Source organism: Bemisia tabaci, chromosome 7, assembly GCF_918797505.1.
Source record: "Bemisia tabaci chromosome 7, PGI_BMITA_v3".
NCBI lineage: Eukaryota > Metazoa > Arthropoda > Insecta > Hemiptera > Aleyrodidae > Bemisia > Bemisia tabaci.
Window position 1 is genome coordinate 10,683,692 of NC_092799.1, and position 14,051 is coordinate 10,697,742.

At 37.8% G+C, this 14,051-nt stretch overlaps 1 protein-coding gene across 1 annotated transcript; it reads right to left on the bottom strand.

Annotated features, from left to right (window-relative positions):
- Positions 1 to 73: 73 nt before the first annotated feature.
- LOC109035308 (uncharacterized) lies at positions 74 to 13,669 on the bottom strand. Its single transcript, XM_019048889.2, has 5 exons — positions 13,470 to 13,669; positions 12,237 to 12,307; positions 10,491 to 11,059; positions 4,001 to 4,123; positions 74 to 2,056 (listed from the first exon to the last, which is right to left on the bottom strand). Exons 2-4 carry the CDS (start codon positions 12,279 to 12,281, stop codon positions 4,018 to 4,020), a joined length of 720 nt encoding a protein of 239 aa, XP_018904434.1. The 5' UTR covers positions 12,282 to 12,307; positions 13,470 to 13,669; the 3' UTR covers positions 74 to 2,056; positions 4,001 to 4,017.
- Between the last annotated feature and the right edge of the window lie 382 nt (positions 13,670 to 14,051).

Consider the following 14,051-nt stretch of genomic DNA (forward strand, 5'->3'; position numbering starts at 1 on the left):
ACTGAAAGATGTGTTAGATGATATCGATCTGATTCATTTATGCTGATCAAAAATCTAAATAAAGCGAAACAAATTGTAAATGGATGGTTTTATTATTGAGAAGAGAGGTCAAATTTTTCTACAATCAAAGAATGTTTTAATTCAATTATAAAAACGGTAAAAAAAACTTAGGAAACAGAACAAAGACTACATAAGGAAAAAATAAATAGGTATAAGAGTCTACATGTATTTGTCTAGCCAGTGAAAAAAGTTTGAACGTCATGAGAGACGAAATTTTGAGAAAATAGAAACATTGCATTCTCTTGATGGCTCTCAGAATTGATAAATATTCACATTCTTATTGTCAACAAAAAACTTATTGACTTATGAATAATATAATCTCATTGCAAAAATTAAGTGACAACCACTAAAAAATGAAACTTCTTGGGTCTTGAGTCAGCGCTGCATGAATTAAAGTTTATCTTTGAGAAATTAATAAACCTCCTAGCATCTGTCCACAACTAAATCGATAGCATTCTAGATACTTCATTTGATAAATTCAAATTGCGATGGAATATTACATTTTCCTAGCTAGATGAGCAACCACCAAGATCCAACAGTAACACTCAAGTTACAATGAAGGGCAAAATTTTGAAACAAAAAACGCATGAGAAAATGAAAAACATCTGATTAAGAGTTCCTGAAAAGAGTTTTGAATTTTTTTGAAACATACCGGAGTCCAAAACTTCAGGACCGGGACGATAGTGCAGAATTAACAGTTGCTGGAAATATCTAGAATGATACCATGCCAAAAAGTCACTTGATTGTTAAGGAGGCTTATCAGACAGCTACCGAAGACCTCTTGGAGTCAAAATTTGACAAAAATCAAAGGCAAGATTTAAGGAAGGAGTCATCACAAAACATCTCAAAAATCAACCCAAGAAGGATAGAATTAAAGCATGAGGTATGCACCATGATATCTAGGACATTGCAAAATGATTTAGTTACCAACATTCATTGGCCGCAACTGTTTGAGTAATTTGCTTGAAGATGCTTTTAAATACTATCAATGACAAAACTGAAGATTCCATGTTGCAGTCATTATGCGATATCCTTAATAAACTAAACACACGGTTGGCACAAGTCATTTAAGCTTCTTGCAAATGAGTAATGACTAAGACAGAAGCTAATACCGCTGGGCTTGTGTTTCCCTCGGGCTATCATTAATCTGTTACAGGGATCGAAGGAAAAAAAGAATTTGATACAATACATCAACTACTGAGAAGAAAATAAAAAGAAATTAAACCAATGATGAACGTACAAAATGTGGATGGTAGAAGATAATGAACCAGGTCAGCTGGACTCGGAAACCGTGAATACTAGGGAACAAAAACATTCAGAGAGTACATGAGGTATAAATATTGAGTAAAAAAAAGAGGTCCAGGAGGGAACATCCTAACTATGTTTCAGTGCTAACAGTCTCTTCTTCGAAATTCTCTTAGATAAATTCCATGAGTACACTGGAGAGGAAAATGGTGAACATGAATATGTCACCAGAGGTTACATCAGTGCTGAGTGAGTCTTTTAACTCTGAGCCTTGGTGAAGGTTAAGTACAGCTAAGATACACAAAAAATGGGAGGATCACTTCACGAATAATTAACGACAACTTTAGACTGACGATATCACAACTAGGTAGGGGAAGACACAGAGCAATTGGGAGACATATTTTCTTTAATTCATTCCGGCAAATGAATCTCTTCTTCATTAATCAGGAGAGATTTGTCAGTCAAAAGAAGTTGGTAATCATTAGCAAAATGACTTTCCAGTGTTAATAGTGCAAGAACATTTTGTCATAAAAATGAGAGAAGCAGTTGAAAACTAGCAAATAAAATCATTGAGGGCGATTCAGAAAGGAACCTAAGTTAAGCTTAAAATAGTTTAAAAATATTGTAGCCAGCCCCACAAGAAATGAGAGATTTTCTGATACGATGTACGGCGACTGCCTAATGAGTTTTCGTGAGGGCTGAAGCATGGCTGAAACATCTCAGCGTCATTGCGGCGAAGACTTACGTAATACTGTAAAACAAACGTGGTGAAAACAAAACTAAATGAGTTTGCAAGATTCCAGCAAGAAGATGACATTAAAATTATTATACAGTTGGATCAGGAAACATGAGTAAGTTGACATACCGTTTTCTCTTTGGAAATAATGTTCTTCTTTACGTTGAACGTCAAAATACCATGTAATGGGGAGTATTTTAAATTTTGATGAGAGTGGATTCTCCTTGTAAAGGGGGAAAAACTCAACGCCTCAACATCAAGTGTCTGATTTGCATTTGAAGCTTCTGCTTGGACGATAAAAAAAGTTTTAGGCGCTACAGAACTTAAAGCTATATAATTTCAACGGCCATCAAGAATAATATACACAAACCAATTAGACATATTAAGGTAAAACCATACTAGAGTAATTAAGCTAAGGTACTTAAATGCATCTGGACATACACTTGAAAATGTCTCTAGCTGCAATAATTCAAATATTTCTGTACACAGGCATTTAGTTTCAAAGGCTTTGCTTGCAAACCAGAGCAATTTCAAAATTGGATAACTTTGGTCGCAAAAGATTGGCTGGGTGAAATTTAAATCTAAATTGAGAGGAACTTCCAAAAGTGAAAAATTCATACGACATGAAAATTAATGGGAACGCCTGTTAGATGATGAATCAAAAGCTGAGTTTGTCAATAGATAGGGGATTTACTATGCATAGTTCAGGATTGACGAGGCTCAGTCCAAACACTAATGCACAAGTTTTTAAGCGCCGGAAGGAGGAATGTTAAGTGGTTTCCGAACTGTAGATAAACTCTGCAATCAACAGTGCTTTGAAAGCAAATGGATGGGGAGATGAGTGTAAAAGCGAAAGTTTTTATGGAAAATCATTGCTTGATGAAAATGATATGAAACTGGATGCCTTGCTTTTCTGGCGAGGAGATTTTTATAGCGCCTGAAATGGGTGGATAGAATTTAAATAAAAAAAGGTTGGATTGTAATGAAATGAATTTCCCATTCCTTTACAAGGATGTGAACCGAAGTAATTGGAGTCAGATATAGATATGAAACCTCTGTAAAAAACTTCACAAGAGAAACATTGAAGAATATTTCAGAGCTGAATTTTCTACGTAGAAAGGAGACTATTCAGAATTCTGAAAGGAACTTAGTCATACTTGATAAAGATGAATATTTCAGTGCTTGATTTATGAGAAAGAGGCTGCAGTCAAGTATTCTTTGAAATAATAACTCTTGAATATTCATGAATTGGTGCATTAGTGCTCAAATAACCCCCCCCCCCCCCCTTTGCAGAAAAAATGGTCCAATTAGAATGGAATAGCTTACTGAAGAGGCAATACCAAGGTGAAACCACACAGAGAACACAGCCAAAATAAAATTGTCGATGCATCCACTAAACATGTTAATCTAAGGCCGATACCACTCTTTACTGAGGCACACGAGCAGTATTAGTTACACGTGGAACTTTTGTAAAACTTCCACAGGTTTGACTTCCCATGATTCTCAATTGATCATCATGCTTGTCGATAATTAGTGACTAAGTTTGATGTTCACATGGTGTCTAGTTTGATTTTATTTGTTCGCTGATGGTGTCTATTCATTAGTACTTCATGGCATTCAATCTGCACAACTTCAACTGACGGAATTTCAATTTATTTCTCTTGACGAAATTCTTGCATTTGAATTGGTAAATACTTTAGAAGATTGCATGTAATAAATTATGTGTAGAATTCTGAAGCTTGATTAATAGCCTAATTTTGAAAAAAACGACAGAATATAGGTAGGTATACATGTGAAAAAAAAGTGCGCTTGTAGTGGCTGAGATACGAAGTCTTCTTTAAGTTAGAAAATGTATTTTTCCTCTCCACTAGACACCCTGTTTTCATCACCTTGATACCCAGTCAGATAATCGGTGGTCATACACCACTCAAATGAACGTAGATTAGAACTCGCAAGTACCTGTAAACTGGTGTCTTTTAATATGGGGCACCACCGCCGTAGCCGCTGCGTGAGTAAGAACTTGATCGGCCAAAACCACCGTCGCCTCCATAACTGTTTCCGCCGTAGGAGTCACGCCCGGAGCTGTAATCATTGTTCAATCGTCGTATTTTCAATTTACGATAACGCAGAAAAGTTTCACTAGGATAATGAGCCAAACTAGGTGAAAACCATTGCGGTGAAACACGGAGTGCAAAATCAACGATGCATTTTTTTTGCAAAAAGACGAAGAATGAACAAGTCTGTTCATGAAAAAATGGCGAGTTATACTTCGAAGTAATTAGACGTGGCAGAAATTTACTAACAGAAATGAACGCAATAACGAAGAAAACTTGATTTAAATTAATCGCAGAACGCAGATATATCAACGCAGCGACGTAAAATTTATCGACGTACGACGTTTGTATAAATTCGAAGTTTGAATAGTAATGAAGTTGTATAATGTTGTAATCCTTAATTATCATCATCCGTGCTTCACAGTAAAATGGTTTTAAGTGTTATCATGCAAAGAATCAAGGTTTTCATTAGGAATTATGAGTGAAGAAGATAAAACCATTCCTGAGATAATATTAATCAATTGAAGGCTGAAACGAAGATATTATAGAGAGAAGATTCTGAATTATACAAGTTTCTCAATAACAGATCCATACATCGGTGCCAAAAATTTCAGATTAAGGGGATGCATTTAAAGAGAACAGAATAAAACATTATTATGTTGTCATTTTAGAATTTTTTGAGGGAGTGGGTAGTCGAATAAAAACTTATCAATTAATGATTGGTCGGTGGAAATTTGAGGGCTCATATGATTACAGTGGTCGACAGAAGGAGTAAAAGATATTCTTTCAGCGTCGTTGAATTTCCATGTGCACAAACTGGATGCTTTCATGCTCCCAAAGCTCTTGCACTGAAAAGGGTAGCAGAGAGCTTTAATCCAGATCTAATGTGTTCCGAAAGTTTAACATTCATCAATTTGAATTTTGAAAGAATGATACCTCTGCAAAGCAGTCTTTCATTGTTCTGTGTTTGATTTCCCAAGACTGCTGCATTCATGAAGTTTGGCAGAAACAAAGGATGATTTCTACTATTTAAAGAAATGGTCTTGGATATTTTCTGCTGAAGAATCTTTACCAGCATTAGTTAAAATAATTGCATTCTCTGAAAAGTTTCCATACTTGCTCGATCTGGGAATGATGAAGTTTATAATGTTCTACTTCATTCGGAGTAAATCGTTGATACTTCTACAGAGAGCAACTTGGTAGGAGCACAGCAAAATTTTGTGCAGCTGTGCCATCTGCAACTGTTATAAGTATTCCATTCTTAATCACTCGTTCACTAAAGCCTGGTAAGAATAGACTCAGTTCAAGAATTTTGTTGAGAGGTTCAGTCCATGATCAGCGCGTGTGCCACTAGTGGTTAAGTACTAGGAGCCTTCTGCACATGCATATAACTTTGACGGCTGAAAACTGTTTTACACTTGTAGACCCTACTGCATCCAAGTCTAATTTAAAGGGCATAAAATCTCCATGTTGTTTTGCAATCCGGAGCAGATTTTAATTGGCTCAAGGAATTCTTGGAATGAGTCTTCTATAAGAAATAGATCAATCGTAAATCTGTGGGACCAGGCATTTCACTGAGGCGGAAGAGTTTGGCTTGCCGGAGATTTTCAAAATGTTTCAAAGATTATGGAGAGGTGAGATGCATTGATGGTTCACTGCCGAATAGAAGCGAGCATTGCACTACAAACAGGTACTCCAGTCTGAAAGTTGTTTGGAGGCTTTTCTGGACACTTATGTTTGAATTAAATGGTCTGGATGAGGATGATTTTTCCTTTAAAATATTTTTAAGTTTTACAATATAACTATAACTTCTGAATAAAAGGTGGATTAGGTCATCTAGCCGGGGAAGCAGTACTGCGGAGCAAGGAGATTCAAACGAGCTCTTGTGGGTTGGCATCTACTCCCAAGTCAGCGTAAGCTTCGATAAGATTTTGTTTATTGTGCCTCCAGTGAACCAGTTTATCTACCGTAATAACCGTTTTTGCACTTCACTAGTGTTGCTATTGAACCGCTTGGCCAAGTCATGTTTTTTGTGCCATTTTGTTGAAAACAAAAATCATTCTAGTGACTGTAGGGAGGTGAAATCTACGTGTTCTGTTTACGACAAAAATCCTGGAGGCGACTGGTTTATTTCATTTGGTTATGTCCTAAAACTAATGGCTAATTCCAAAATAAATGAAATACAGTGCAATGTTCCAACTGAAAATAAATGTCTTGAGGGTCCTCTTGTAAAAATTAAGCTTACGGATAACAGACTTAGTTCTAGAACTCAAGTGCAGTTTCTTAAACTTGATACGGAGATTCTGAATTGAGATAGAACACATCATGATGTTATGGGAACCTTAATTTTTCTGTGCTATCGATGCTAAAAAAAAGTTATCTTGTCTAAAGATGGATGATGCAAGGCAACTGGGGCATTTTCCGTACGTAGGTGCAAAGACTGACTCACTAAAAATTGAGAGAATTCTCTTAGTATTCTTCAGAGAGGTTCGACCGGGTATGTGCAGAAATGAATCGTTCCGAGGTTGGGTTTTCTTTTCTGGAGAGATATCGTTAAAATTAACAATTAATTTCAAAAACTAAGGTAGCTTTTCAAAAATTTTCTTGATCAAGGATTTTAGCCAAGTGTAGTGCATTTTAATTCCCTTTCTCTACTAGAACTAACAGCAGATAATATGAAGTCTGTTCACTTTTGACTGTCGTTTGCAGTAAGCCATTTAGTACTTCATCAAAGCTGGGTGGTATGGTGCTCATTCTTCAATCCACAATTGGACCGCCACAGCTTGGTACAACAAACGTAACCTCACCGAAGCAAGCTCTAAACAACTATGCTGTTTGACCTACTTCATCAAAAAGACATGACAGATAGTTAGATTTCTTCAGTGGACTGATTAAATCATTTTGCGGAATAAATTATCTTGAACTTAAAATTCTATCAATATGTGTACATCATCCGTAAGCACTAATTAAAGAAACAAAACAGCAGTGTGCTACAGGTTCAAAGTACGAGGTTTAAAAAAGTAATGGATTTGTCTCTCCTTTTTTCTCATTGCAAGCACGATAAAAATATAAAAATTTCCATTTTTCAGTTGTGCAAATGATTCTTTACCTACTTAATTTACCCGCATATTGTATGCACCTTTTTTTCAAAATTTCGGCTCTCAAATCGAGATAAGATGCCCCCGTTCTTTTCTTTTTTTTTCAAAATTGGGGTCTTGCTTGCTTACTTCTTCATAAGTACCTTTTTTCTGCCTCTTAAAAGTTCAAGAGGGGTCAAGTCCCTGAATCTGCACTGTACACTGTGTTCGGAGTTGTAATGACAACAAATTCAAGAAAACTTAAGATCAGAAGAAATGGAGGGACCTGACAGAGCATTGACTTAAGACAATATAAAATGGATGAGATATGGGTCAGACGGGACGAGTCTAAAGCAATAAAAATATGAAACCTGGAGGAAACAGATCTGAATCCTAAGGAACAACAATTCCTTAGTATGAAGAATGTTGTGAAGAAAGGTAGGGCAGGACATCAAAAAAAAAATATTACATTTAGCTTGATAAATTCACTAAGACATTGAATCAAGTGGAATGTGCGTCCGGCTCGGTTTAGTGCAGGCGGAGCAAGACAAGTCTCTCGGAGCCCCATGATGGGCGGGCGGGGAAGGGAAGAGAGCGTGTGTCTCAAGCACTCAAAGAGACTGCAGAGAGGCAATGGTAAATTCATTCGCGCGCTCAGTTTTTCACGAATATCTCGTTTACAGTCCATTTTCAGACAAAATTCATAGGAAGCAAAGTTTTGTTTTAGAACATATTATTTTACAACCGGATAGCAATGTTTCATTTTTCTGAACTAATTATTAATCAAGAAAAAAAGCCTCACAATCCAACAAAAATTCACTGGAGCCGCTACTACGCAATTAGGACACACAAACTCATCGATGCGGGTCGGTGCTACCACTAATCGGCATGCGAATTTTTAAAAGTTGTCTCGCCTTCCGTAACACAGGATGCACGTTCTTCGGGATTTAATGTCTTTGTAAATTCATCAAGAATTTTCGAACAGATCAGCATTGTAAGCGCAATGGGTGACCATCCATAGGAAATGGAGCTGAGTCCGCAAAGAAGAAATCTGCAGTATAGCAGTCATTGTCAAGTTAGGTCTTGACATTTAATTTAGAGATTTTGACGGGGTATTCTCTGTGGTGTTCTAAAGAATGAACTGCAAGCAGTTTAGTATATACATCAAAGTTGCAATTTGATCCAACGATTGCGTACTCTGAATGTGCCAAACTAGAGAACTTTGCAGAAATACGTCTTTTGATCTGCCAACTTCAAACTGCCTGAAAGGAATTTTGGTACGACATTTTTAAAGGATTTCCATCCACAAATTCAATTTTGAGTGTTCCAGAAGAGAAGCCTTGGTTTCCCATGGATGGTCACATGGGTCAATCAAGTAAAAAATTACTCGTATCATTTTGAAACAGTGGGTGAGCAAGAAAGTTCACTTCTCCACTGAACAAGTCCATGAATCCTCAATGCTAACCTAACCCATTACTAAGCTACACTGAATACTTAACTAATACATTACAAAAGCTAATTGAATGTAGGGTATCACAAACAAATAAGTTGAGTGACATTTAGGGAAAAATTGAGATATAAGACTTGGATAGAACTCATTTTAGAGAGGGTGCAGAAATTTCAAAGCCTTTTCTCAAACTTGATTGGCCTTCTGACCTTGGATGATTAAAATTCATGACTAATCCTTCTGAGAGAACAAGAGAAAAAGAAAAAAGAAAAGAAAAGAAAAAAAAATTCCTCCAATAACGTGAGCTGTAACCACTAGAACTGTAAAAGCAGTAAGTTCAAAAATACTAAGAAAGTGCTCCCTTATTTTGTCACATTTTTACAGAGGCTCCCTCATGTTTCATGATCATGGGGGTTCCTTTATATTGATTGCATAGCCTAGAAGTTTCTGCACCCCTGCAACTTAAAGTATATTTTGCGAATATACTGAATACAAGAACTTTTAATCTACTTCAATATATCTAGAAGTTTTGATTGCTGGCAAAATCTAATGTATAGAACTGAGCGTTTCCTTGGAAATTTTGAAACCATCTTATGCAACACGTGTATGGGCAAGAAAAGGGGGAATCATATCAACAACTCCTACACAATTTTACCACTTCCGACACGATTATCTTGAAATAACCGAGAGGTCACTTTACTTTCACATTTATGATACCCTCCATTTGAAACCTTCACCACACTGCACTTTTAAACCATTTGATTGTTCATTCACTACTTAATACTGCATGTCAAGTTGTTTCAAATTTTATCTATAAGAAACTGGTAAAAGCTAAGAAACGGAATACTTAGTAAGATTCTCAGAGGGAAGAAATGAAAAGTTAATTTTTAAGAGTATCAATATCATGGTGGTCATTTTGAGATGCATAGAAAACGGGAACAATAGTTTTCTTTACAAGTTGACCTCATAGTTCTCAATTTTTAATTTGGACAGTCATGGAAACTAGAAGGGTACAGGATAATTTCGATCTTTCTCTGAAATTTTAGGATAAAAACTGTTTATTTTGGCACTTATGGGTAGAATCTTGTTGGTTTATACTTGAGACCAAAGTTTTAGCCATTGGCATTCGTATTTAGCGACACTAGAATTGATCAGGTTGTTTAGGGTTAGCTGAGGTAACATTTTAGATAATCAAACTACATGATTAATTATGGCTGAAAAGACCGAACCAAGGATTTTTGAAGGTTTACTGGGCACCACCGATAGTTTATTTAGAAACTTGGAAATGCCATCCAAATTTCTCAAAGAGTGTTCAATTAAGAAATAGCTTGAAGTATGAAACTTAATAATTTTTTAAACTTTAAAACTTCTGCTAACACCTGCTACCCAATGAATTCCATCAGTTAATGACAAGTTGTTACGCAAATTTAAATAGAAGCTGCTTTCAGCCAGGGATGCAGAAAGTTTTAAGCCTACCTTTTGTGAAATACTTAATTTTCCGGAATAAGATAATGTAAAGCTGACGACACATTTTTTTCATGTCTTTCATGATTCATAAGTTGTTCAATCATGCTGTTTCACTTTCTAAAAAGGTGTTAAGGGTACTCATTTTTTGTGCGACTCCAAGATCGCAGGATCTAGAAATTTCTGCAACCCTGCTTTAGGCAGTAAATTTTTTGACGTTCTAAGGTCCTTCACAAATTAGTCTGGTATTAGCAGTGTAACATATGAGCTCAGGACAACGTCTCCTAATTTTTGGTATTAAAACACAGAAAATGTTCATCATTTTCAGGTGCGGTCAGAAAATTCATGCAAGAGTCTCGATGAGATTCAAGGTTGTTCAAGTGACAAAATCAAACGGCTGATAATACCTTCCGCGGCCGACGGGTGAGCGAGATCGGAACCTGGACGAATCTTTGCCGCCTCGGTATCCACCGCCACCTCCTCCATAACTCCTTCCTCCTGAACCATAGGAATCTCTTGAGTCTCTTCCTCCTCGGAAGCTGGAAGAGCCTCTTCTGTCTTCGTAGTCATCTCCGTAGCGACCGCCACCTCGGCCACCACCTCTGCTTCCGAAGCTGTCGCGGCCTCCACGGAAGCCACCACCTCGAGAACCTCGGAAGCCTCCACCTCCGCGGCTGTCTCTGAAGTCTCCTCTACCGCGTGGTCCACCTCGGCCACCACCACGTCCCCTACCTCGGCCTCGGGAGATTTCGACTCGGAGCTTGGAGCCCATTAGATCGTAGTCGTTCATACTGTCACAAGCAGCCTCAGCATCGGTGCGTTCTGCGAATTCAACAAAGGCAAAACCGGGTGGGTTGAAAGCGACCCAAACGCTGTTGAGTTTCCCGAATTTTTCAAATTCAGCTTGGAGATCGTCTTTCTTGACGACATCACTCAGTCCACCGACATACACTCTTGTTCCTCTTGGGCCACGACTCTGTAAAAAATAGTAATCACAAAGAGGTCAGTTGAGGGCATTGCAAAGAAGGGTGATATGGACAAAGCTGACATATATTTGCAACCTCTCTCTTTCCATGATGAAAGAGATCTTGGTATTGAACTTCATCTAAGTTATGTTGGAGTTTTTTAGCCAACGTGCGTTAAATTGAGCATAAAGCTAATATCACACTACACAGGAAAAAAGCTCACACACAAGCGCAATATTCCCTCAAAGAGATACGCTGTTTGGTGCAACACTAGTGACAACAAATGCATATGCGAGGCATGCATATGCAGAGTTGTTTGGATAATCATTCACTAGATGACGTAAGTTTACTTGCAGCCAGCAACCGCTCGCTCAAGTCTCAGGCTTGTTTTAACGACCTCTCCGAGCTTGGTAGCAGAAAATTCAGGAGGCTGCGCTGCACTGAGGATTGGCCCAACAAGGCCGCAACGCATCTGCAGTTGCCTTCCTGAATGGTAGTCACTAGTGTTGCACCAAACAGCGTATCTCTTTGAGGGAAAATTGTGTTTGTGTGTGAGTTTTTTTCTCTGTAGTGAAATATCAGCTTTATGCTGAATTTAACTCATGTTGGCTAAAAAACTCCAACATACCGTCTTGCGACCCGTGCGTCCACTGCAATCAGTTTGTGTTACATCTAAGTTCGTGCACTGGTTACCCTCTGTTAGAGAGTGTTTTATCAACATTTTAGCAAAAATGCTGTAAGAAAAGGTGTTGAGTAATACTGAGTGAAATGTTAGACTAACATGATATGAAACCTCGTACTAAGTAAGTAAACGTAAATAAAATTTTGCATGTTTCAATTAAAATGGTTTGATATTTTTTTTTTCTTTCTTTTTTTTTTGCAAGATTGGATGGCTGGGGCTCAGGAACAAAATAAGAAAAACCTCTTGCAAAAATGCAGAGCAATTGGCATGTTCAATCATGGATATCTCAGGCTCCTATCGCACTACATCATCTTTCTTCAGGGCTTCCGTCCAATAAAAAAAGTACCTTATAAAAACCAATTGAAGTTTCATTAAAATATACAGAGAGCCAGTAAATCCACACTGGAGTCTAAGATTCTTGCATTTTTTTTCGCTCTCTCTCTTCATGACAGGATGAGGTAAATTAATAAGTAAAAAAGAAATTATAATAAAGAAAAAATGCCTACCTCATAATCGTCCCTGTCATCATCACCACCACCGTAGGGTGCCATTATGAGGAGATTCAGGGGTTAAAAATCTAAAAAGAAACAAATCAAAAACTATTAATTCAACTGGAAAGTACTTGAGACAAGTTTGATGTTTGCAGGATACCTGCTGAAAAAAAAAATTAACAGAACGGTGGCACATTGTAAGTGAACACAAGAAATTTTGAGAAATCTCCTGTAAGAACTGACACCCACAATACTTAAGGGAATGAGGGGGAAGAGAATTCAGTCAAGGAGGTGCAAGGGAGTTGATAAACTGGGTTTACTTGTGTGCTCCAGTACCGCTTTCTATCCTTGGCTGCTTTCTACCTGCAGACTAATGGTGAAACCCTTGTAGAATGATTTCCACGCATCTAAAGGGGCCGAGTTGAGGTGAGTGAGACAAGCGTATGCTCTTCCGCTACTGACCAGTCATAATCGACTAGACATTCAATTTCATTACTGTAGAATTTCGCAGGTAAACATTTTACATTCCAAGATGTCAATTAATCCAAAAGACCGTGGGCGCATCACGAATAGCCTTCGCTGGCCTCGAGCAACATAAGGTTCATGCCAAAGCCTCAGGCAATCTATACTATATATAGGATGTGCCCGATATCCACTCTTGTCCACAACACAAAGGAGACGGTACCACGGTATTACGTCCAGAAATAACCCTAATAACATCCCTTCACCAAGGAATCTAAAATTATCTTCCCGGCTATATGGAGTATGGTTAAGGAATAAGCTTTGAAGGTAAATACTTTTTCACATCTTGATGGCCGCAACAGTAAGTGCTGCGGTGCTTGGTCACATGCTTCCAACACCCTCAATGACATCTAAGGAGCTAATAAGTGGATACAAGGATACTACTGTGCAGAACTGACTTGCAGAATTAGATATTCTGCGAAGGGGGGACATCTATCGTGAATAAATTGTCAGTGACATGCGGCAATGCTCCTGACAAGTCTATTTAGTAATAATAGGCACATGAATCGGGGAATCAAGCCTGATAATTCTGGATACAAAACTCAACAAATTGGCAAACCACGGCTTTAAAAGAAAGCCAAATTCAAAGGTCAGAGTTTCCGTTTAGAATATCTGTACCGAAGAACGTGAGCACTTACTGATCGTCGGAAAAAATCTGCATGAATCGCAGTTCAGGAACGGCTAAGATCGAGGAGGAAAGGGAAAACCAAAACATCTTAAACTTACAATTCAGACTGCTTGGACGTGTAATAGCTGGTCTCATTCGGTGAGAAAGAACTTTAGTCGATTGAACAATAAAATGTAATCGGAAAAAGGGTTAAATCTTCGGTAAGAAATTCGTCCGGCATTCACGGCATTTCGAACTTGATAATCGGATATCAGAAGACGCGCAAATATCATAAACAAAATGGCCGGTTATTGGCAGCATCCGGCGTCTGTACACCCACTGTTGCAACAAGTAACGATAAAATTGGAATTTTACCGGAGATAACCAAATGGATCCTAGGACCGAGGACTCGGTGCGGCCGCCAGAAGTTAGATGATTACAAATCAAGGAAATTATTTTACAGGAATAGGAATATATGCAACGATTTATAATTATCAGTATGGTTTTCTCAGTTTTCTCCACGGGCCTAGAGGAAGTACGACTTGGCAACTTCTTAAATTTAACGATTACGTCAACTGGCCAATTAAATTTAAGCTTGAAATGGCGCCAAATTATGAAGTTGGGATGAAATGTTAATAAAGGGGAAAATTAATGGTGAGATATCTCAACTAGGATTAATATAGTAACGAAGAAACCATATT